Source organism: Marmota flaviventris, chromosome 10 (genome assembly GCF_047511675.1).
Source record: "Marmota flaviventris isolate mMarFla1 chromosome 10, mMarFla1.hap1, whole genome shotgun sequence".
Lineage (NCBI taxonomy): Eukaryota > Metazoa > Chordata > Mammalia > Rodentia > Sciuridae > Marmota > Marmota flaviventris.
The window spans coordinates 109,622,095-109,647,231 of record NC_092507.1 but is presented as its reverse complement, the minus strand read 5'-3'; the positions used below and the strand labels follow the sequence as shown (position 1 = coordinate 109,647,231).

The 25,137-nt window shown below is 39.8% G+C and overlaps 1 protein-coding gene across 1 annotated transcript in view; it reads left to right on the top strand.

Moving 5' to 3' along the window:
• The window catches only part of Tbx15 (T-box transcription factor 15), a 107,439-nt gene that overhangs the window by 55,023 nt on the left and 27,279 nt on the right, over nt 1-25,137 (top strand). The window contains exons 2-6 of the mRNA XM_027940325.2: nt 3,070-3,283; nt 7,918-8,019; nt 9,830-10,001; nt 11,068-11,235; nt 22,321-22,385. Coding sequence (XP_027796126.1) covers nt 3,070-3,283; nt 7,918-8,019; nt 9,830-10,001; nt 11,068-11,235; nt 22,321-22,385 — 721 coding nt within the window. The remainder of the gene's footprint in view (nt 1-3,069; nt 3,284-7,917; nt 8,020-9,829; nt 10,002-11,067; nt 11,236-22,320; nt 22,386-25,137) is intronic.

The window sequence follows — 25,137 nt, the reverse complement described above, 5'->3', positions numbered from 1 at the left end:
GGTTAAGATTTTTTTATTTAAAAAAAAACTTGTTTTGAGAGGTTTATAACAATTCATAACATTTATGGTAAATGAGGAGCTCTTGGGATATTTACAGACACAAAATGGGAATTGGAAATCCACTTCTTAGGAAATCTGAATTACTATGTTTTGCTGAGTGTGTAATGATATGGAGTCAGGCTAAGATTTGTCACTCAGAAACAGCTCTTATTTTAGATAAGTAGCTGTACTTTTCTGTGCTTTAAGGAGACCAAAAAATAGCTCCTGTTTGGTCTTGAGACACAAAGTTATATGCTTAGACATGTAGAACCCAATTATAAAACTTTATAGATTTTTAATTTTTTTGGAGAGGATATTAGCTGGATTAGTGATTATGGATAAGCCAAAGTTTTTGGTAAGAAACTTTTTTTCTAGGAGGTATGATTCCATTCTGCAGCTATCTGAAGGTATATAGAAGTGACAGATGAGGAACGGGAGAGGATGGATGGAACTGACACTTTGTTCCCTGTGGACACTGACAAGACTGTAAGATACTCTTGCCAAGGATGCTGCCTAGGTTTGACAGAGAAAAAAAATCCAGGGTTAGAAAGAAAGACAAAGAACCCATGGGACATGTTGTTCACAGGTGTAGAGACCTGTTGCAGTTGAGTGAGGGAGGTAGCAAGATGGGTGGGCATTTTGGACCTTCTTTCTTCCATTTTACTGGTCAAAGACTGACCTGCGAGAAGCTCTGAATCTTGACAGCATTACAAAGTCACTTGTCAATTCTTACCCAGACGTTGCTCACAAGAAGGCAGACGAGTGGCCAGCAAGTACATGAAAAAATGTTTAATATCACTAATCCTCCAGGAAAAGCAAATGAAAATCACAATCCCATATCACCTCACTCTAGTAAGAATGTCTGTGATTAAAATAGACATTGGGAAAGTGTGGATGAGAATGTGGAAGAAAGAAAACACCTTAGTGCTCTCAGTGGGAGAGTAAATTAGTACAAACTTTATGGGAAACAGCGAAAAATAAACTTAAAACTGAACTCTTATGTGATCCGGCAATTCTACTACTGGCTATATATCTAAAGTAAATGAAATTAGTATGTCAAAGAGACATCTACACTTTCGTGTTCCTTGCAGCACTATTTCCAAGAGCCAAGACATGGGAACAACCTATGTTCATCAACTGATGAGTAGATAAAGAAAATGCTGTACATATGTCCAATGGAATACTATTCAGCCAATAAAAGAATAAAAGTCTGTCATTTGTGTCAACATGCATTGAAACTGGAGATCATTATGTTACGTGAAATAAACCAGCCACAGAAAGACAAGTACCACATGCTCTCACTCAGAGCTCACATCTAAAAAATTCACTCCTATAAAAATTGAGAGTAGAGTATGGTTACCAGAGGCTGGGGAGAGTAGGAGAAGGAAGGAATGGGAAAGGTGGATCTATGGGCACTCAGTTATGTTTATATAGAAGCAAGAAGATTTGGTGCACTGTCACACAGTAGAACTAATGTACTGCACATTTCAGAAAACTAGACATAAGAATTTTTGAGTTTTCACCACCAAGAAACGATAAGTGTTTGAGAAGACAGATATGTCTAACCTGATCTAAACATTACAAATATATTCAAACATTGACACATCATATCACCCCCATTGAAATATACAATTTTTGTGTTTTTATAGATCAATCAAAAATAAATTTAATTGAAAAAAGAAAAATAAAGTAACCTAGCAAAAATGATAAATATTTAAGAAGATGAAAATGGTAAATGGTCTGATTTAATCATTGTATATTGTACGCATATATCAGATTATCAACACTGTCCCATAATTTGTACAATTATTATGTCAATTTTTAAAAAGTTAAAAATAGAAGTCCTTTGTCAGAGTTATATGCTTCTTTTGAAAAATCCAAACTTTACTCATCAATATTTACTTTACGGAGGGAATGTTCAGTATTGAGGCTGTGTTATAGAAACAGGTTCTTAGGCTTGGTTTGCAGTACCGTTTGGCCTAATAACATTGAATTAGCTAATTTCAATTTGGAAAACCTGAGAACTTAGAATTCTTGGCATCCAGTTCCTCAGAGAAAAATGTATAAATTCCTGAGGAATCTTCTCTGGTACATCTGACTTCAGCCTTCTCCATCTTTCTGCCTCCTGTCTCCCCGCCAGCCACACACACACTTCTCTTCATGAGAACAGAAGACACAGGACAGGACCATCTGGCCCAGCATGCCAGCTTTTTATTTGGTTTTTCTGAATCCCACCTTCCTGTTTGGATCAGCCCTCCCCTCACCCATACTTCAGAAACCAATCAAGGTGTCTCCCGAACTCATTTATTCCTTTTGTTTCAACTGCCTTCTCGAGTAACTTTTTCCATATGCTTATATCCTTGCCTCACAACAGAGATTTTTTTCCCATCAAGAATGGCCTGATTGGGTTCCTAGGAAAAAACCATTTACTCAAATATGTGACAAAGTGCTTCTAAAGAGCCCAAACAACGTTTCATTACTTTTGATGACCAGGGCATACATGAGTGGAGGAAAAATTGCTGGGTTTCAAAGCAAAGGACCGATGGGCCGGGATACTGAGTGGTGGGAAATGAAAGCACACACATCGTCTGTAGCCTTGGATCTTTTCTACCTCAAGTGAAATTGTCTAATCTAGGTCTGGAGATTCAACCTCTCATTGATATTTTCCTTTAATCTGGAATTTTTTTGGGGGGTCACCCCAGTTTGGCCTCATTCCCTTCAACACAGTGACATTAGTACTCCTTATATGGCCTGTTGTGGGCCAATTTTCTTCAGCTGTTGCTAAAACTTACTAAAATGCCAGATGTCATGTTGGAAACACGAAACCTGAAAGAAGGTCGTAAATCACAAAAACAAACCATAAAAAAAAATAATAAAATACCCTGAGTGCCGTGCTCTGGAGCTCCCAGCTTCAAGTCTCCTTTTGTTCACCCCTCTGCACAGCGTCCCCCCCGCCCCCCTGTCTTTCCGGGCCAAGGGTGGGGGCAGCTCAGCAGTTTCTCACCTAAGGCTTGATTGTTTATTTTGCAGATTCCGAGCAGAGCACTGGTTCAGACTCAGAGGTGCTCACTGAGCGAACCTCCTGCTCCTTCAGCGCTCACGCTGACCTGGCCTCAGGTGCCGCCGGCCCTGTGCCTGCTGCCATGTCCTCCATGGAAGAGATCCAGGTGGAGCTGCAATGCGCTGACCTCTGGAAGAGGTTCCATGACATTGGGACAGAAATGATCATCACCAAAGCCGGGAGGTAAGGATGAGTTTCTTTGGATGGAGAACCAAATCCGCAGACTCCACATATTTGTAGTAGTGTCAGTTAAGCCAGTGCAACTTGCACCCCATTTCCTACCTTGGGACACTTGGTAATGTTGTCCTGTTGCATTTACTGTGATTTGCTATCTTCCTCTAAGTACCCAAATAGAAATCACCTCTGTTCTCCCAAACATTTTCCACCTGCAATGGACATCAGCTGATTCTGTGGACCCATGGCCAAAATACCGATTACCAAGGTCAGTGTTTACTCTCACATCCAAAGTTTGCAAGAAGTCTGCTCCCCAAACAATACCTTACATCTTATAAGTCATTTAAAACAATCAGATGCTTGTGTAAGAATTGTGTACGGTGTATGGTCTAAGCCCTGCTGGTTGATCCACTGCACTTTGTTGTTGGTTTAAGATTATGAAATTTGAATGGTGATCTGTGGGGAATCTCTTGCAAAACTGTTTACCTAAAATGATACAATCTACAAAAAGCTCCTCTTGAAAGAGATACTTTTAGTTGAACTACTCCTTTATTGACGTCTTTCAATTCTCCACTGTTAGGTATTTGTTTTGTGCTGGAAACTCAACATATATTATGTCCTTTAAACACCACAGAAATCCTATGAGGTAGGACATAATCATCCCATGTATGGACAAGGATGCAAAGACTGGAGGAGGTTAATTCACTAAACTAAGGCACAGGGAGAGTAAGAGATAGTTCCAGAAGTTTACATAAATTGATGTGGCTCCAAAGCAATGGTGTTATAGACTTATAACTCTGAGCTATTTTTTCTTATATTTTATTTTTTAGTTATAGTTGGACACAATACCTTTATTTTATTTATTTATTTTTATCTGGTGCTGAGGATCAAACTCAGGGCCTCGCACTTGCTAGGTGAGTGCTCTACCTCTGAGCCCCAATTCCAGCCCCGTAGCTCTGAACTATTAAGAAATGGTTGTGGTTCTCCCCGCTTGGATTCAGAATGAAAATGATTGAGATAAAATTAAAATTGGAATAAGTTTTTGAGAGTATAGAAGTAGCTAACTGAGATAAAGCAAAACGAATTATGCTTCTTTTATATTTTTGGAGCCAGTATACATGGACTCACATGTCATGGGACAAAAAAAAAAGATCCACCTCACTGTTTGCATGAACATGGTTATATAAAGTAAAATATAAATAAAATAAAATAAAATGTAAAATGAAATATAAAAATAAAATGAAAGAATATTTTGATTTGGCCCAGTTCACCCACATGCATTTAGGGGAAACCTCTCAGTACAATAAACATCATTAAATACGAGGTTAGAATGAACCTGAAACCTTGTTCATTTTCTCTCTCTTCTGGAGCCCTCTTCTTTAAGTTTTAGTGGTGAACAAAACCATCAAAAGTCTTCTTGGGTGGAGCAACTTTGAAGACTTATTCTCAGTGCCATCTCTTTCTTGTTACCTGGGTTTTATGTTCTCCTCTTCCATATTTTGTGGTGTTCAGGTTTGAGAGAACACAAAGCAATCCAAGGAAAAAAGTTTTTATTTGAAAGTTTTAGTGTTTTGATTTTTGGCAAGAAGTTTAGAGAGAGGCGAGGCAAATTATTGTATTCTTTGTTTTTTTCTTTCTGGTCTAGAAGCTTTCCTAGGTGTTAGTTGGTGCTTTCACTTTGCTGATGGGTCTGTGTTTTCTAGTTGCTCTTGTCCTGACCCACTCTCTCACCCCTACACTTCAGTGAATTCAGGTCATTTGAGCACCTACTTGACGACTCTTTGGTAGCTGATTTCACCATTTCTTCTGCACATTTCTGTTTTTAAAAATTCACCTCAATACCTGGATATACCCACATATTCCCTAGCACATACACAGATTATTCCTAACTCATGTTGAAATCTTTTATTTTTATTTTAGTATTTTAATGTGGTGTGTGTTGTGGGGGGACGAATTGATCTTGAGGACACTTTACCACTGAGATACATCCCCAGTCCTTTTAATTTTTTTTCTGTTTTGGAACAGGGTCTCCCTAAGTTTCCCAGGCTGACTTTGAACTTGTGATTCTCCTGCCTTAGCCTCCCAAGTAGCTGGGATTACTGGTGTGCACTACTGTGCCTGGCCTTTGTTTCTGTACTGGATTGCCTCAGCTATTGCTGCATGTAACTCTCAATTCAGATTATTCTGAACAACTCAGAAACACACCAAAAAGGCTTCTTCTTCTGTGAATTTTCTTCATCCCTTCTTATCCCCCTGGTCAATTTGTTTCTTCTCACTTCATTTTCCTTCCTATGTAGTGTCCTTTTTAATTTTAATTCTAGCTTGCATTCACTTAGTTATTTAAATTATATATGACTCTTTGTCCTTTTTACCACTCAGATCTTAGTCACCACCCATTTCCCACACCCAAATGAATCCTGTTGATTTAGAGTTACTGCAAGTCTATAGAACCCCCCATTGTTGAATATACCAATGCAATCCATGTAGTCAGCACCATGGACAGAGGTGCTTCTAGGGATTATTGGGTTGAGAAGACAAAATACGACTGACCTAAACTTAAGCCATAAAATTAACACCAAACACAACTCCTTTTGTGAAATATGAAAGATTAATATTTCTCCAGAGTATTCTGACTCCACTTGATATTCTGTGCTAAAATGCCAAAAGGAGAAACAATGCTTGCCAAGTTGTTAAGGGAATTCAACTTTAGTCATAGAATTTTAAACAGGGAGGCACCTTAGAGATGATCTCATCCCTTTGCTTTGTTTTTTAGGTGACAGGGCTAGAGACTTATTCAGAGTCACACAGCTCATTCATTTTAGAGCTTGGATACTGGGAAGGGATTGGGTAGCTTCTGCATTCAAGGTCGCATGACTGTTCCAGACAAAGCAGGTATTAAACAAGACATTAAACCCCTTTTCTTGAAGTCATCAAGACAAAAGCAAAATCAGTTTCTGTCAGTGTAATACAACCTCTGTAGGTGACTGGGAGGAACCACATTTCCTTACCTCAGGTAGTAGGTAAGAGGACTTTGTCTCTATCCCTGGAGAGATGCTGTCCAATCATACACACACACAGGGCAATTGTGAGCCACTCTTACTGAGGAGGGAATTACTGATCTGTATTTAAATGTGTTAACCAAGTTTTTCAAATTTTTGGAAAGAGTTAATGTGGATCAAACTGTCTATTGTGAATGTTAGATTCAGTCATTGAGTAGCCAGCCATCACATTTTAATAGCACACCACAAATCTAAAATATAAAGCTTTCTATAAGGGTAGGGGAAGAAAAATCTAAAATGATTTAACAACAGAAGCTTCTGAAAAGTAATAAAGTGGGAAAAAAGGAATAGTTATATGTTATATTTTGCAACTATTTAAGAATTAGCCATCATCCTTATTGAAGATGTGTGATCCCCTTTGTATCCCTCAAATATCATCGACTTACTGACAGAGGACATTTGCTCCTGGATTGTTTTTCCTGGATAAGTAGGGAATGTGTGACTTGCATAGAGAGCATATCCTGTAATCGACCAGCATACATTTGGAAGATGGCTGTCTGAGGTCAGAGTATGGTCTATGGCCGTGAAATGGAGCAAAGCCAATTAGGCCATATGTGGATCAAGCTTGTGACCTTGACCTCATTAGCACTGTGCTTTGCCCAGCTCGACTAACCAGCCCCAGATGGTTAAGCTTAATGCAGCATTCTGTGTACAAGTACCCTACAGCATATTCAAGGCAATCCAAATTTTTGAACTGAGCACTTTTTATGTCTAGCTCGATGCAAAAGAGCTTGGTGTTTTTCTTCTTTCTTATGGATAAAGAATGGTGAACTTTATTCTAGACTTGTTGAAACCCAATACCTCTTTTGGTCTGCTCACTCTCCTCCTCTCCTCAATTATGAGAGAAGTTGTAAAGTGCCATATCCTGACCTCACTGGCTTTGGCAAGTTTAACAAGCCATTGTGGTAGAAACAAGGTAGTGCCCAGAGGCCACTAGAATTCATTTGGTATTTGCTCCTTATTCCACAGGGTCCTTCCTCTGACACACACGTTGACAGCCTGAGAACTTGCAGAAATGTTCCTACAGTTTTATGAATTGAAAGGAACTTTGGTGGACTTTTTTTTGTGTGTGTGTGGGGGGGAGGACTGATAGCACCTTCACTTTTTCTCGTTTTTTTTTTGAGATTATTTTTAGAGTGACGATTTAAAAATAAACTCAGTCTGTCAAACATATTTTACAATCACCTACAATAAGTTGTCAAAAGTCCCCTGGATAATAAGAAGTAGGTAAATTATTGTGTTTATCTTTGTGACGATTATAGCTAATAGGAAGTGTTGTGTGGAGACATGCTGATACCCTTTCCCCCAAACACATATATTACATTAAAGATTAATTAAAAATATAAAGCAGATATAGGGCATGGCAGAGCCTCTTGAGTGAATGAATGAATCGTCAAATAAGGCAATTTAAACTAAGAAGAGATGTTGTTTCAGCAATATCGGTCTCCACTATATTTCATAGTGATCATTTTCAGAGCGAAAAACAAATCAACAATCTTTAAAACTTAAGAGTAGGTTAGACTTTTACTCCTGGTACTCCCCCCCCCACACTCTGAAGAGCTTATTTCCTGTTCCTTTTCACAGGAGGATGTTTCCTGCCATGAGAGTGAAAATCACTGGCCTGGATCCACACCAGCAGTACTACATAGCAATGGACATTGTACCTGTGGACAATAAAAGATACAGGTAGGAATGGTGGGAATTGCCAGCATGCCAAGACAGTTCTTTAAACTCATTAGGTGGAACATTTTAACAGGGTACACTGCACAGGGAACAAGGATATGCCAATGGCTTGTGGCAGAGTATCAGGCAGGAAGTGGTAACTAGAGGTAGGACATAAGAAACAGGGCTCAGTAATAGTTTGGTCTTGAATCCTTTCTAGGTCTCCAGGCAGAAAAGGAATTTATAGTGTCTCTTAGGGCAGCAAAAGTTTAAATATTTCTTGAGCCTAAAATGAATCTAGTTAACATTGACATTGATTAAAATCTCAAATCATTTGATTTGTGAAATGCTAAATGAGTTGGATTGAATTATTTTGGAGAATGGAAGGGGAAATGGGCCAGTGTAGCATATTCAATCACACATCTAATATATGGAGAATTGGGTAAGACTTCAAGAAGAACATCTAGTTAGTGAGAATTATTGTCCTTAATATGGGTATGGGTTTGCTAGATAGTGTTCTCTCAATGCCATTAAAATCTATCATCATCTCCATGTCTCTTAGATGACTTGTATGCAGTTCTTATTAAAAAATAAAAGCTGCCAAGTTTCTTTAGCATTTTAGAAAGCTAGGCATAGTGGTGCATGCCTGTAATCCCAGCTACTCAGGAGACTGTGGCAGGAGGATCACGAGTTAGAGGCTAGCCTTGCAATTTAGTGCGAGCCTGTCTCAAAATGCAAAATAAATAAAGGACTGGGGATGTAGTTGAGTGGTAAAGCACCTCTGGATTCAATCCCCAGTACCTAGAAAAAAAAATCCTAGTCAAATCATTAAATCATGGCTTATTTTTAAATATCCAAAGTTGGAAAACTTGGCCCCAAACCTATGAATTTGAAGGCCAGGATAGGGGAAGAGAACTGGTCAAGAGACACAAGGCCTGGATTGCAGGACTTAAAAGAGAAGATGCTTCCGGTATGTTTTAAAGAATCTTGGAGGTTGTAATCTGGACTGAGCGTCTCTGTATGCCAAGGTCCAGGTCTCACATGGTCCTTTGGAACTGAGAAGCAAGGAAGCACCAGATCCCTGGAGATGGCTTTTCAGTACTATGGGGAAGCCAATGGGGTCTAGAAAACTGATCTCTTCTACTGCCAGCAACATTTCGGGGTTTAGTGGTGTTTATGGGAAAATAATGTGGAAGATGATCAATCTCAAAATGAGGCTCCCAATAGATTTTGGTGGTATTTGTAGGAATGGTTGCACAGAGGATCTCCGTTCTCTTAGAAACACTCAGAATTCAGGCTCTTAGCAAGGAAATGGTTAATGAGGAGAGACTTAAAGGGTATCTACACATGGCTGCCTTTTATAGAACAATATGGAAGATGTTTTTAATAAGGAACAAAATCCCGAACAAGTGGCCAAGGGATTATATGGTTTGCATTTGGAAGGTGAAAGGTTGCAGTAAAATACCTCTTCCCTAGCTAGACACGCGGGCTCAGGATGCCTGTGCGCACACAGGGGTGCACGGCAAGGAGAGGGAGAAGAAAGGAAAAGGACTGTGAGAACGTTTTCCCCACCAGAGCTGTAGCTTTGATCATTGACCACAACATTTCTCGGCCCTCCTTCACTCTGTTCCCTTGTCCATTTCCATGTCAGTCCCATTTTCCCCGGATACCTACCTGCCTTTCTCTTTTTCTCATTTATATTCTCTACCTCATTCCTGTTACTTCTCCATTCTTGTCATCTCTTTGTCCTCATTCCTATCTCTATCCGCCCCCCCCCAGGCCCATCCCTCTCTGCATCTGTCTCTAAATTCTCCTCTCTCCCTCTCTGTCTCAGATACGTGTATCACAGCTCCAAGTGGATGGTGGCTGGCAATGCGGATTCCCCTGTGCCTCCCAGGGTTTATATACACCCGGATTCTCTTGCTTCTGGAGACACCTGGATGAGACAGGTGGTCAGTTTCGACAAACTCAAGCTGACCAACAATGAGTTGGATGATCAAGGACATGTGAGTTAAAGAATTGTATCTTCCTCTGCCTCCCTCCTCCCCTTTCTGCTTTAGAGCTAACTCCAGGCTTTATCAAGTAGATACAAGAAGAATCATTCTGCCACTTTAAGTCATTTTAAGCAAGTGAGCACAAAAGTTTTTATTTTTAAATCCAGTTAAATTTCATTTATTACAAATCTAACATTTAGCAAACATCTGCTATGCATCAGCTTGTGTTTATCAGACAAAGTCCTTTTGCTCCAGGGACTTAACGGTTCAGTCAGGGAAGCAAGACAGAAACACAAGACAAATTAAACAATGGCAAAAGAAATCACAACATTCAGTAGAATAACTCACGGGGCAATAAACTAAGGGAAACAAGTGAATGACAGTTTTGGCTTATTTGTTAAGAAATTTGTGAATTTACAAGAGAACACCAAGTCTCAAGGTTTTGCAGAGATAATTGAAGGAACTGATGTTATTAATTTATCTCTGGCAAGGAAACATATACTGAATTTTCACTCATTGCAAGAATCCATACTGGGGGCTATGGCAAGATTGAAGAAGCTAAAACCATGGCTCCTATCTTCAAGGAAATGATGGATTTCTGAAGGAATGAGAACACACACCATTCATACTCACATGACATAAAAGAATTTCCATAAATTCAGTAATGAGTGCAAATAATAGCATATAGGATTTAAAGATAGCATGAACCCATGCTGAAAATGTGAAACTGGAGGCAACAGTCTGTCACACAGCAGAGGTTCTGAGACCTGTTAGTGGACTGTTGTGCTCTGGTGCTAGAACAGTCATTCAGCATTTTTCCAATTAAAGCAAACAAATCACATCTACCACCCATGGTAGGGATGCTTTGCTGCATGCTTCCACACAATGCTCTCTATTGACTTAGTCCTTCCTATGGTGGGGTGGGTGAGTACATTGATTTCCAGTTTCTGTATATCTCACCCCCAATCTGTATCCTTTCCATAATGCTCCCATCTTGGGTTTATTTTGCATGAGAACTTGAAAAGATAGAGGGACCTTGAAACCAAACCTAGCGTAATGTGTTCTTTTCTCATTTCAGATCATTCTGCACTCTATGCACAAATACCAGCCTCGAGTTCATGTGATTCGCAAGGACTTCAGCAGTGACCTTTCGCCCACCAAGCCTGTCCCTGTGGGGGATGGGGTGAAAACATTCAACTTCCCCGAGACTGTGTTCACCACAGTCACAGCGTATCAGAACCAGCAGGTAAGAGGCTGCCCTTGAGTGTCTCTGCTTCTAAAGGAGCTTATTCTTCCTTTTGGTCAGAAATGCTTAGTTCTTCTCCACATCAGTGGGTAGACAAAATGACAAACACTAGACTTCAGTGCACAAAGGGCCCTGGGGGTGAAAATACAGCAGTGCCTGGAGACAGCAAGTGTATCTTCATTTAGACCAGAGACATTTTTTTTTTTTTTTTTGTACTGGGGATTGAACTCAGGGGCACTTGACCACTGAGCCACATTCCCTGCCCTATTTTGTATTTTATTTAGAGACAGGGTCTCACTGAATTGTTTAGTGCCTTGCCTTTGCTGAGGCTGGCTTTGAACTCCTGATCCTCCTGTCTTAGCCTCCCAAAGCACTGGGATTACAAGGCGTGCGGCGTCATGCCCGGCCAGAGACACTGTTCTTGACCAAGAGGACCAAACCTCCTGAGATATCCTCATGTCTCTCTGTACTTGTACCTGTGCTCATGACCTCTTCCACATCCTGTCAAGCAATACTCATCTTTTGGAATTCCTTTGTAATTCCTTCCCTCGTATCTGAAGTTTTCTGTGTATTGCTCTACCAGTCTACATAGCCATCGAGCCCATCAAACTATATAAGACTCACCACTTCCATTTACACTTGAGGATTAAAGTTACCTCCATATGATCACCAGTCACATCCTAAGATCTCTTTTAAGTTTTTATGTCTGCAATACACTAATTCATCCTATGAATATTTATTGAGGCATTATTATGTTTCAGCCTTAGTAGAGAAATAGAGCTGATCAGGATGATTCTTTTCCTTAAGAAGAATTTTCAGTTGAGTGAAAGTTTATAAATACATAATGATGATACAGTGGAATAATTTTTAATGACAAACATGTGGAAGGGATGTTTCTTGGTTTGGGGAATAAGGAACTTTTCTCGGAATTGTGACACTTTTTCTGAAATTGACACACACTTAGGAACTAGCCAGATTAATGCAGGAGACGTGTGGATGGGGGAGGAGCAGAGGAAGTCACATCTGGAATTACTGTGGGCTTCTAAACATTGTTCTTCTTTTGAAGAGAATGTGGCTGGATGGATTTAAAAGTGGTCTTACTTTATGAAATTCTCTACAAGTTGCATGTGAAACCTATTTTTGTAAATCACACTTTATCTTTTGGCATATTGTCTAATTAAAAGGATCCTGTAGTGAATCCTTTTCTGAAGCACAGAGATTTTTGTTTATCTTGCTTATGAATCAGCATATTTTTATTTGGTGCCTGCTCAAAGCAAAATGAACTTATACATTATAATTAATATCATTTGTATTGGATACTTTGTTTTGTGCTCAAAGCAAGTGAGGAAAACATTTATATACTAGTTATTTATTAAATACTATGTGCTAGGCAGGTGATGGTGAGTTATGTGATCTTTGTCTCAGATAGAAAGAAAATTTCTGTCTTTTCTGGCTTAACTGTACAATATTCCTTAGATTTCTTTACCCTCAGAGGAATTTGATAATTCCTTAGTCTAGTAAAGGTCCAATACTCTATGAATGTCAGACTTTCTCAGGAGGTATAAAGTGTTTTCAACTTCAGATGGTCCTTGTGGTGCCACATTTGACCCAAGCTAGAAGAGCTTTAGTTTATTTTGTGTATGATTTATAAATTATTAAACACATTTTCAAACACTTTAGATAGTGGAATTTCAGAGGCCATAGGACGAGCATACAGGAAACTTTAATAATCAAGATTTTTCAAGCTCTGATACAAGACAAAGCAGCAACATAGATATAGCTTTTGTAATAACAGGAACCTTGGGATTAACCCTGGCTCAGAAGAGGGGGAATAAGAGTCTAAGTACTTTGAACCAGGTATGGTGGCTCATGTCTGTAATCCCAGTGACTTGGGAGGCTGAGGCTGGTGGATGGCGAGTTCAAAGCCAGCCTCAGCAACGGAGAGGTGCTAAGCAACTCAGAGAGACTCTGTCTCTAAATAAACTACAGAATGGGGATGTAGCTCAGTGGCCGAGTACCCTGAGTTCAGTCCCCAGTTCTCCCTACCTATCCAAAAAAAGAGTCTAAGTACTTTGAGTAACTGATTGAATTTTTCCAGGATAACCCCAGCTACTATTTTAATCATTAGTTTCTCATGAGGATAGTGATGTAGCAATAAATTTTCCGACTTTAGGACTTAGTTTGTAGAACAAACTAAAACCCTGAAGAGTGGACATTGTATCACTTCAATGAGGTCAGTTCTAGAGGTCAGGGGAGGCACTATTGCAAACAAGCTAAAAGTCAGAAATTACAGCTTTTTTCGACAATGAAAGAGGACCAAACGTGGGGACTTGAAGTCCCTTTCCCTTCCTGCACTTTCTCTTGGTATAGGCCTTTAGCATCTGAGTACATTCCACACAGATAAATATTTTGCCTACATCTGGGCTGAGGTGGGGGCAGAATGCCATGTTTAAGGTCATGTAATCTGGCAGCAGATAAACCTGGTTTGATTTCTGACCTTTCCAGTGACAAATTGTGTGACCCTAAGTAAGTTCCACAGACCCCTTTCACTTGTGTTTCCTGGCCTGAAAATGTACCTGCCTCATAGAGGCATCAGGACTAGATGAAGGAATGTGCATAAATTCACCCACAGAGACCTGGCATACAATTAGTGGTAGTCAGCCTGCATTGCTCGGTGACTGGGGCTACCTAGGAGCAAGGCAGAGAGGCCGATAGAGGTGAGTTTAAAGGGTGAACTGCTCATTAAGACAGAAAATGGATTGTTGGGAATTGGAGGAGCTACGGTTGGCTCTAGAAGGGATTATGATCAATAGGTTAACTGGTTTGGTCTCTCTGTCCTCATGTCCTATTGATGAATTCATGATGTGCTGACATTCAAAATAGATGAGTCAAACTCAACTCTGCTCATTTTGAGATCAAGATAACAGCTTTCGCCTGTTCAACAAGCCCCAGTCCCTGGATAAATCAACAAGCACGATTGTTTAACATTCCCTTTGGCTGCGTAGATATGATTTAATATAATACATTGCCTTCTAATAAAAAAAATAACCACAGGTTTTTCCCTCAGGAAAACTGAGGCCTGTATCCTATAGGTTGGAGCCATTACCTAACAGTAAATTTCAGACTTGTACTAAAGAGCTGGGGAGCAGCAATTGTTCTCTTTTGTGAGCTGAATTCACCGATTGCTGTGTTTTTATTCCCTTTGACATTATAGAATGTTTACTTGGCCCATTTCTTTTCAAGGGAAGGGTTAGGAGGTCTATTGAGAGTGAAGAGAATGAAAGCCAGCGGTAGGTCCTCAGTGTCCGCAGGAACTTGTTTGGAGGAACTCAGGGAAGGAAGGACAGTAGAAGGAATGGAACTGAAATAACTGAAATGTCTCCAACCTTCCTAAGGAAAAGCTGTATCTTGTTCCAGAGACGGCAACGTACTAGACAGCAATTGGAGACCTGGGCTTTGTTCCTGAAATTTTCCCTAGCTCTCTATGTCATTCTGAGCAAGTTATATAACTGTCTCTCTCTCTAGTCTTCCAATTCTTCTAGAATAAGGAGTTGGCCTATGATTTCCAAAGTCCCTGATAACTCTGGAATTCTAATTTCTTCTTTTTTTCTGCATGATTTTTAATGAGGATCAGAAGCAATTTGCAACCCTCAAACTGAGGCCAAAACACGTGTTTTTCAAATGTCAAAAATTATTAGATTTCTGAAAACATTCATGTTTCTAAACATTCATGTCTATAAACAATTTAAGAAATTCCTCCAATATTCTGGATCAATACATTCTTAGCAACTCTTCATTTGAAGAGGTAGGAACATCCTGTTTTGCTTCTGATAAAACTGTTCCCAATTCTCCTATTCATTTTTGACCCTTCCAATCCTTCCTGTCATTAAAGTCTATGTTTTGGATGACTTCCTATTTGTCTCTCAGGTGGGAAACCTGACTTTCCATGTGCAATCTGCCTCTAGACTCTGCTTCTACTGACAGAATATTTTCTTTTTTTTTCCTAATCTCATTGTTTCTGCCCTTATCTGGCCCTGCACTCCTCATACCTTTGGCTCCCAACATTGCTTCCAATCAGGTTGCCTGGACTGCAAGCAGAATGTCTCCAGATCCATTCCATACATCATTGCTAGATGGATCTTGCTAAAGCACAGCACTGACTGCATCATTTATCTCTGAAAAATTGTCCATGACCCCTTAGGGCCTGGGCAGTAAAGTCCAGGATCTCAAGTCTTTTCAAGAATGTCCTCTGTACCTAGTCATAAACTTAATTTCTAGGTTCATTTCCATTTCTTTCATCACTTATCTGTAGGAGTGCAGTAGTTTGATTTTTACTGTTGAATGTTGTAGCTGCTTTGCTTCTTCTCCATGTAGTTTTCTCTTCCAGGCATGTTCTTCCCCCTCATCTTTATCTATCTGGATTCCTTCTGCTCTGGAAGTTTGTTGAAAATGCCATCCCCTGCAACCTCTACTTTTTTCAGCTTCCCATGAGCTCTGCCTCCTTAGAACTGCTGGGGCACTGTCTTCTCTCATGGCCCCTTATCACATTACAGTGTTAGTATGAGAACCTTAGTATGTGTGTCCAATCTTCCTCTCAATTTTGACCTTTTGAAGATGAATGCACCTTTTCCGAAAAATATGGTGTGTGATATGGTAGAGAATACTAATTGGGAGTTTAGAGAGTTGCATTTCTAGACCCAACTCTGCAGCTGATGGACAGTACAGTACAGCCTTTGACAAAGCACTCTACCTTGAGATTCTCATTCACAAATTGATGGTTTGGTCTGAATTATTGTCTGTCTATGGAGAAGTTTTTTATGGTACCCTGAAAAATGAGAAAAATAAAGCCAATATAGAGACTTTTTATAGATGTAAATACTCAATTTAATAGGACTAATCATTATTCTGTTTTCTGATATAGAATGTCATCTGTTTTATGAAATAGCAGGACAGTAGAGAGATGTTAATTTCTTTATATGGTAGAACAAAAAAAAATTGGGATATAAATGTTGAAGCCTCAAATGTTGGGGAGAGATTAGAATTGGCCTGTGAAGTTCTAAAGCCCAGAACTATAAATTAAGATGAAGGATTCTGGCATGTCCATAATTCTAAGATACTTGCATCTGTCCCAGAGCACACGGCACTGATACATGCTTTGCAAATGACTGTATACCTGAGTGAATGATTAGCTAACATGCCACCACTGCTGGTTTCTGTACACATCTGCACTTCTTCTTTGGATACGAAGTGTGAATGAAGTGTTCTGATTTTCATGGCTATTTTATGCTTTTCCATCCTATCTTCATAGCCTTGGTGCCTAACTTGTAGATCCCAGGGTTTCTAGAATTCTGAAGTTGTTATTTACTATTATTTGCTCTCATGATGCCAACTCAATAAGTCTGCGGAAGGGGGAAAGGTATACCATGTCCAGAATCTCATTGTGAAGAGTAGGTTGGTAGAGTGGGAATAAAGGTGACTTAATACCCTCTGCTTTTTCTTGGAAGACACGGATACTGTGTGTCCTTGTGGATTCAGTGGGGAATTTCCATTGCAGTCTTTGTCTTCTCTATGGGAAAAGACTGTTCAACGTTCATTTTTTCCTTTTCCCAAACAGGAAACTAGATTTCAAAAAGACGTAGCCCCGTTTTCCCCAGGTTATAGTCTTATTTCTTGATGAGAATTGGCTACATGAACCAGATTGGAATTCTGAAACCACCGCCAGGTTTGTGGAAGCAGATCCTATAGGATTTCTGAGTCACTCATTATATCCTGTACTCTAGAGCCAGTTTTGCTTTACCTTTCCAATTAAATCAATGCAGATTTTTTTTTTTCGTATAAGCTAAGTTTTTTTTTTTTTTAATTTTATTTTTTTTCCCTCTGATGGAAAACCATTCAAGCAGTATGGGAAAAAAATAAGAAAAACTCAGAGATTGCTAATAAGGAAAGGCCCTTTTAGCCTCAGTTCTGTAAAATCATATGCAGGTTATTCAAGGTGCACTTTCTTTGGAGACTGTGCTGTTTAAGTCCGCTCTGTGCACTGTGAGAGAAACCTTATTTATTAACTGCTTCTATGTTTCTATGTAAAAAAGACAGTGACAATGATTAAAATTAATGGTAGCAAGTCAGCACCCGCCCCCACTTTGCACCAGTCTTCAATAACTCAGAAGAAACAAATCAGTATGAAAGTTTATGAAAAGAAAATCAGTGGGGGGAAATAAAACCCTGCTTCACAGCCTCTCTATCTTATGTCTTCTCTTTATCACTGGACCACGTCTGGACACTACAGCTGTAGAATAGTGTCAGCTGCATGGGGGTTGATAGACCTTGTTCTGATTGGAAGGACATTGAAGATTTCTATCTGTAATGCCTGTAGTGAAAGGAAGTAAAACTAAGGGAGTTGTTAGGTCTAGACTCTCTAAATCTTGTCATGGCTTCAAGACTGCTGATCCCTGGTTCCCACTTAGTCATTCATTCACTCAGTATTTATTGAACAAATATCTATTGAGGAACAGTATGTGCCATAGTAGGTTCTGCTTAATAAATTGGAATCTAAAATAGATATGGGTCCTACTTTCAGTTCAAAGGAGAGAGAGTGAGTAAATATGTAAATTAAAAAAAGAAGTATATGATTACCAATTGGGTCAAGAGCAAAGATGGAATTAGAGAAGGTGCACTTAAGCTGGGTGTGGTGGTGCATAGCTGTAATCTCAGCAACTCAGGAGGTTGAGACAGGAGGGTTGAAGATTTGAGGCACAGATTCGAGGCCAACCTTAACAAATTAGTGAGGCCCTAAGTAACTTAGTGAGATCCTGTCTCAAAATAAAAAAATAAAAAAGATTGGGGATGTGGCTTAGTGGCTAGGCATCCCTGGATTCAATCCCTAGTACCAAAAAGAAAAAAAAAAGGTTGCACTTAAAAAGTTAAAAAGATGAACAGGTATCCTATTTTGGAGGCGGATGATCGGAAGCCATCTCTTGGGACATGTTTAGATTGAGACTTAGAGCCCCGAGTCAGTTATGTGAAAAGTAGAGTGCACGGATAGTGCAAGGACGAATGCCTGATGCAGGGAAAGAGCTCAGCACATTTCAGTGCTGAGAGCAGCTCACTTTGGCTGGAGCCTTTGGACCAAGGCATAGGAATGGGGTGGTGTTGGAGAGTGGGCTGGAGGCAGCCTCTATAAGGAGCTTGCACTGAATTCTGCACAGTGGTTGGCCCCGAGAGAATGTCATGATCCAGGTATGCATTAGCAGAGGTCACCTGGGCTGCTTCGTAGAGAAGAGATTGGACACAACAGGAGGGGAAGAAAGGAGATCAGTTTTGAGGTCATTCAGAGTAGTTCAGTCAAGAGATGATAAGTACAGGAAAGTACAGATAAGACAGTCATATTTGGGTCTGATTGTTAAGTGTAATTGTGAAGTAGGATTAAAAATTAACTAGTCAAATGTGTTCTCTTTCTGGGTGTAGAAAAATATATAGAACATAGGTAGCTATATAAAATAATACATATGTATACATACATGTATACATTTCTATAGCTGCTTCTTATAAAAATCCCTGGATCATATATTAGGGTAAGGGACAGTGTAACTTTATACTTCTTCTTTGGGTCAGTATCTCTTCGTGTAACTTGAGTCATTTTGGGTGTGTTTAATTTTTGTTATTTTGTCCCTTCTCTGCTATATTCCGTGACCTCTAGTTGTATGGTGCATTCACAGGCTAGAGGTAACAGATTTTTGTATCATTTTCATGGTTGCTTTGGTCCCTGTGCTATTCACTAGGTTCACTGTCCTCCGCTGTGGGGTATCTGGTCTGATCTTCCTTGGTTCCCTGATGCCGATAAGTTCTGCTGCTAAGAGATTGCTGAGATTGAACCTTGTATTCTTGCCTTGGTCAGGGCCTCATGGGTCTCCCTTGCTAGCTCAGCCTCACCTCAGGTCTTACCCAGGCCCTCTGTTTGACTGCTATTGAGGCTGTAGCACATCTGTGTCAGGGCCAGCCACCCCTAAGTGTATATGGAGGTCACTCTGCCAGTTTCCTAAGTCTCTTGGAGTTGAGAGCTAAGGCACATGACGTCTAACTGCTTGCTTTCCCCTTTCTGTCTTCTTTTATCTCATACTCCACTATGGTATGGGAAGGGAGGATTTTATTTTATTTTTTTGGTCCTAGGGATTGAACCCAGGACCTCAAACACACTAGGCTAGCATTCTACCATTGAGTATATTTCCAGCCCTTTTTATTATAATATTTTAAATTTTGAGACAGAGTCTTGCTTAGTTGCCCAAGCTGGCCTTGAACTTGTGATCTTCCTGCCTTAACTTCATCAGTACCTGAGATTACAGGCATTCACCACTGCACCCAGTTCAGAGGGAAAGGATTTTTTAACTTCCTTTTCTACCTGATAAGAATTCATCTTTTATTATATCCTTGCTTTCCACGGGACAGCAAGCCTTACGGCTCAGCTGTCATTTGCATCTTTCTGTACTGTGGAAGACACTCAGCAGATCTGAGTCAACTGGGCTGCCTCTTGATCTGGGAATCATGGGACGAAACTAAGGATTATTGAGGTTAAGAATACATTGATTTAGTTCTCCAAAACACGTCCCCTGTTTCCCTTTGTACACATAGCCAAAGTCTTCAGCACCAGCATTAACTGGGATCATAATTTGGTTTATATAACTAAAATTGGTCTCTTCTGTTGGTTGAGTAATCTGAATGCTTGAGCATTAAAGTAGTAAAGGCTTTTCATGCTGTGACCTCAAGCGAGCTTCTAGAGCTTTCTCTTTCATCCCGTAGCCAAGGCTCTGGTTAAATGGGACACGTCGGTGTTTCTTGACTATGTGCACTTCTTTCCCACTTTGACACTCTGACTGGTATTTGGCCTTTCTTATGAAATGCTTCCCCTGTCTCTTTTTCATCTTCTTGCCTTTTTTTTTTTTTTTTTGTTAAAATCCTATGCATTTTTTCAGGGCCTGGTTCATCTACTGTCTCTCAATGAGACTTCAGTGCCCTTCAACTTGGTGTGATTGTGACTTCCTCTGAGCTGTCAGGGCACTTTGCTTCATTGGGAACCTGATGGACTTCTGTTTTATATTGTCTCTATTTGCATACATGCCTGCTCTTTTCTTGTCCATGGGGAAAGGGATGACACACATCCCTATACTAACTGTGCATCACTCTGTCACCTGTTTCCTGTCACCCTTAGTACACAAAAGACCCTTGATGATAAATAATGAGCGACACAACTCTGCTCCCCATAAAACTCTCTAAATCTCACATTAAAAGCTTTGAAACAAGGACAGAAGTGTTATGTTCCCCAACATTTGATGGTATTTGTCTATTGAATTTCCACGCAGACCCCTTGGCCTGGGCTCCAGCGAGCTGTGGGAATTAGGTTTTCAACCATTTCTCGCCGCCCCATGAAATAAGAATGTCGTTTTATTTACGGGGTCTGCGGAGACCCCCCAAACGTGGCAGCACAATCATATATCAGAAACCCCTATCATAAATGAGTTGGACAGAATAAGCCAACTTGAAAGAGAAAATAAAATATTATAACCCCAACTTGAAAAGAAAATATGGTGTGTGGTTTATTGCTGTGGATTATGGAAGGAAGAAAGAACTGATTTTAAGTCAAACACAGAAAAGCAGTGACACTCTTTAAACTCAATACAGTATTCACATGGCAGACACTGGACTTTAGAAAGCCAAACCTTCAGGCTCCTGCTCTGGTCTATAAAATAGATGTAAAATTGCTTTGGCTACATTATTAGTGCTACGTTATTAGTGTGCCGTTCTAGAAGCAAGGAACGCTGAGGGAGAAAAATAACCTTGAAGCCAGCATGGTTCTTTCAAGTCAGAGTCTGTTCCTCAGAATCTCACATTGCATTTGAAAGACTTTTAAAGGCTGTGGCTTTGGGAAATTCCACTCTGACAAAGTGAGCTGGAAGAGGGACCAGGAGAGAGTCACAGCACAGAAGATAAGTGTCGTGGTCTTAAGTGATAAGTTCTGCAGTTTTCAGAAAAGTGAAGATGGTCTTAGATAATGAGATTTTCTTCTTTCTAGAATTACCTTGCATTGAGAGTGCCTTCCTGTCTCTCCACAGCTTCCTAAGCTCCCACCCCTATGGCTTGAATGTAGTAAGACATTAACATCTGGTTCAGACACAAAGGTTTCAAAATGCCTCCTATGGCCGAGGCTGAAAGTGAAAAACACTAGGGTGCATATGGAATATGTTGGGTCAGGCTTGTTCTAGTCCAGAGGCAGGAGGGTGATATATGCAATCATGGCAGGGGTTGTTGGAACTAAGAAGGGTGCACTGGGGCATAAACTAGGCGGCCCTAGGGCCTGTCCAACCTAGGTGATGCAAGTGGATGTGCCAGCTTGGCTCAGCCTAAGCAGCTTCTTTCTTTCTTCTGATTTGCTTATGAGTCTTGAAGACTTGCTGAGATGAGCTGCGTCCTGCCCCACTCAAACATTTACAGATTTCTCCTTTGCAGTAAAAGCCTAGCATAAGTCTAACCACTGTCTTTGTTTTTTTTTTTTTTTTTGTTTGTTTGTTTTACATGAACATTTCAGGTCATTAAATGAACAATTCCTGGTGGTGAGAAAAGCACAATTTAAGGGAAATGGGAACTGTAGTAGTCTATCATTTGTATCTTCCAGGCTGAGGTCGATCATCTGGTGGTCTGATTCGTTCATTATTTAGTCACTTGCACGACATTCATTCAACATGTATTTTGAAAGTGCCTCTGTATGTCAGGTATCATAGACCTGACCATTGCCCAGTTTTTCCTTTCAAGGTCTATCTAGGCAAGTGATTTATCACCATTTTGGGGCAAGGAAGGTGAGTAGGAGAGATTTTACAGTCACATACGGGGCAAACCTTGGATTTGAGAGAAACTAGTCACACATCTGCATGCCAGGCCCAAGTCCTATATCAAACTTCAATTTAAATCTCAAACTAAAAAGAAACTAAATAAAAGCAACAGCTGTTATTAATAGAATTTTTTTTTTGTTAATTTTCTGGGAGTAGCACAAAAAGAAATCACTTAATTTCAAAACAATTCATATCTGTTTGTTTTCAGATCACCAGATTAAAAATTGACAGAAACCCTTTTGCTAAAGGATTCAGAGATTCTGGGAGAAACAGGTAAGAAAAACTGGGAAGAGACTCAGTGATGTTCTTTTTCTGTATGACACAACTTTCCCCATACCTCCCTGGGGGCTAATGGCTCCTGATGGTTTGAAAATGCCGGGGTGCCCCCTGCCCCGCCCCTGCAAAGAGAAGTTGACAGCTGACCCAAGGACGGAAAAATCTGCCCCCTATAGGCGCATCTCCAAATTCACTGTGGACACCATCCCCATCACCAGATTCAATCTCTCATGCTGTCCTCTTCCCAATCATATTTGGTAATTCAGTTTCTTAAAACAGGGTATATGGTAATTGATTATCAAAAAGTTCCTACTTTTTTTCTCTGATAAGTATCTATAAGTGTCTATAGCACTTGCAGTGATAGCTCCTACGTTTTGCATGATCAGGAAACGAGGAGTTGTGGACAAATAAAAAATTACAGAAAATTACTACCTTTATGAGCTAACATTTATAAAACTATATTAATCATTGTACTCTAAGAAATAGTCCCAAAATACATAACTGTTTCCTGCTTTAGAATGAAGAGTTTCTTTGGAAGCAACAACATTAACATAAATTTTAGTAAAGGCACCTCTTCATACACAGGGCAGTGTTGTATTTAGAAAATACTACCATAGTTCTTTGTTTTTGTTTTTAATAAACACATGTTGAATTCTCAGTACTTTGGGGAAATTTCAAAAATGGAAGCTAAGCAAATCTTAAAAACCCACTTCAAACTGAGACCAGTAGAATGCTACTTGATTGTAAAACTCAAGACTCTTAGCATTTTCCTTTAAAAAATACATTTACAACATATGAATGTTTACTTATTCATTTTAATCTATAATATGCATAAATTCAAGCTTTAAGAAGTTCCATTCCACAACTGTGGGATGGGATTGTTAACCAACAATTTTCAAGAAATGTTTATTCTTTTAAGACAGTGTGGGAAGATAATGTAAAACTCTAGCACAACAAAAGGGATTTATCCCACAAATCATATACATTTGGGGGGTGGGTGGTAACGTCGTCCTCCTGTTTGTAAAGGAACAAGCTGTTCTTCCAGTTCAAGAACAGAACCCTGAATTCCCTGGTTTTCTCCTTCTAGTCCCACTATGCCCCTGGCATTTTATCACCGGTGGCAATTACCTGCATTTAGAAGGTGGAATAAAATACCAAGTGATATTTTTGGCATCGTGTCAGGGTGGGGTGGAGAAGAGAGGTTCTAAAACATGGCCTTGCTTGATGTCCTGCCCTGTCAGTGTGACTAGGTTGTTATCTGGTGACACTCCTAGGCATTGCTGACGTTCGTAGTACTCCTGTTGAAACTGGACTTAAGAGACTGCTTTTTTCCTGACTGCTCATTCTTCTTTCTTCTCTCTAAATTCTTCCTATCCTACTTTTCCTATGCAAAGTTAAGATTAGTTAGCCATGGAAAATAAGGAGAGAGCTGAAATGGCTAAGGAAGCCACATCTATGTAAGGTTATTCCATTAGAAAATTCCATCTGATTTAGACAACACCATATCAGCAAATGTGACATGTATGTCTCTCATAGTGCGTAGGCTTTGCAACAACTCTTTAATGGTCAGACGTCTTTCATAATTTGCCGGCATTTCTTTACATCTGGATGACAGATTGTCAGAAGTTATCTTTGGTATTCTCTCTGCCAGAGTTCTTGGATAAACCAGAAACTTATATTTAGAACACTTTATGAAATATGTAGCTCATTATATAGTCATGCACCACATAATGACGTTTTTAGTCAAGGACAGATTGCTCATACGATAGGCTATACCACATAAGGTAGGTGGGTGGTAGGCTACACCATCCTGGTTTGTGTAAGGACACTATAATGTTCACACAAGTACTAAATTGCCTAAGGGTGCATTCCTCAGAATGCGCTCCTGTCAGCAATGCACGACTATATTATAGCTCAGATTTATGTTAAAAATCAGTCATGGTGATCATTTCCTTTACAAAATGATTTATGCAAGCACTTCTTACCAAACTCTCATATATTCAAAACACATTTAGATTTCTGTACAATTTTATTTACCTCAAAATTCTTAAGGTCACATTCTTTGAATAGAGAATCCACTTAAACTTCCAGTTTTCTGATAACAACATCCAGTAATATGTTCTAGGTCAAGCGATTCATTAGTGGTAGACACACTAGAACTCAGGCCTGTGGGCCTCCAGCCAAATGCTTTCCTGTTTCAGGAGCTTTCATTTAAAACAATACGAAGGCCTCTATTTTCAAAGGTAAGCCATTGAAGAGTGAATACCTATTGTTTCCATTCCTTCCTCTTCCTCCCCACTAGCTTAGATTCTATGTCCAGGTCACCAAAGGCTATTTCCTGTGGCCTCTTTTCCGAGGCTCTGCAGTCTGGGCTCACTGAAGACCTAGATAGTGATGAGGAGGTAAAAAAATACAGAAGCTGGGCTTTCATAGAAGGTTCTAGACCTGCCTGGATGGTGATTCTTGGGGGTAGGACATTCATGATTGATGGGCCTCATGTGGCCAGGGCATTTATAATCTTCAGCTAGGACTCCATGAATGGATTTCAAGTGAATTGAATTTCTGTGAATTCTAAGATATGGCATGTAAAACTGTGTGTGGATGAGCAGATACACATTTTTCTGGTGGAGAATTCTATAGTTTCCTTCAGATTTTCAGGAAGGACCATCTCCAAAGTTAAGAATTTCTGCTCTATACACACTCTCTGTCTTCCAGTCTCCAAGCCAAACCTACCTGACGTTAGTTATTC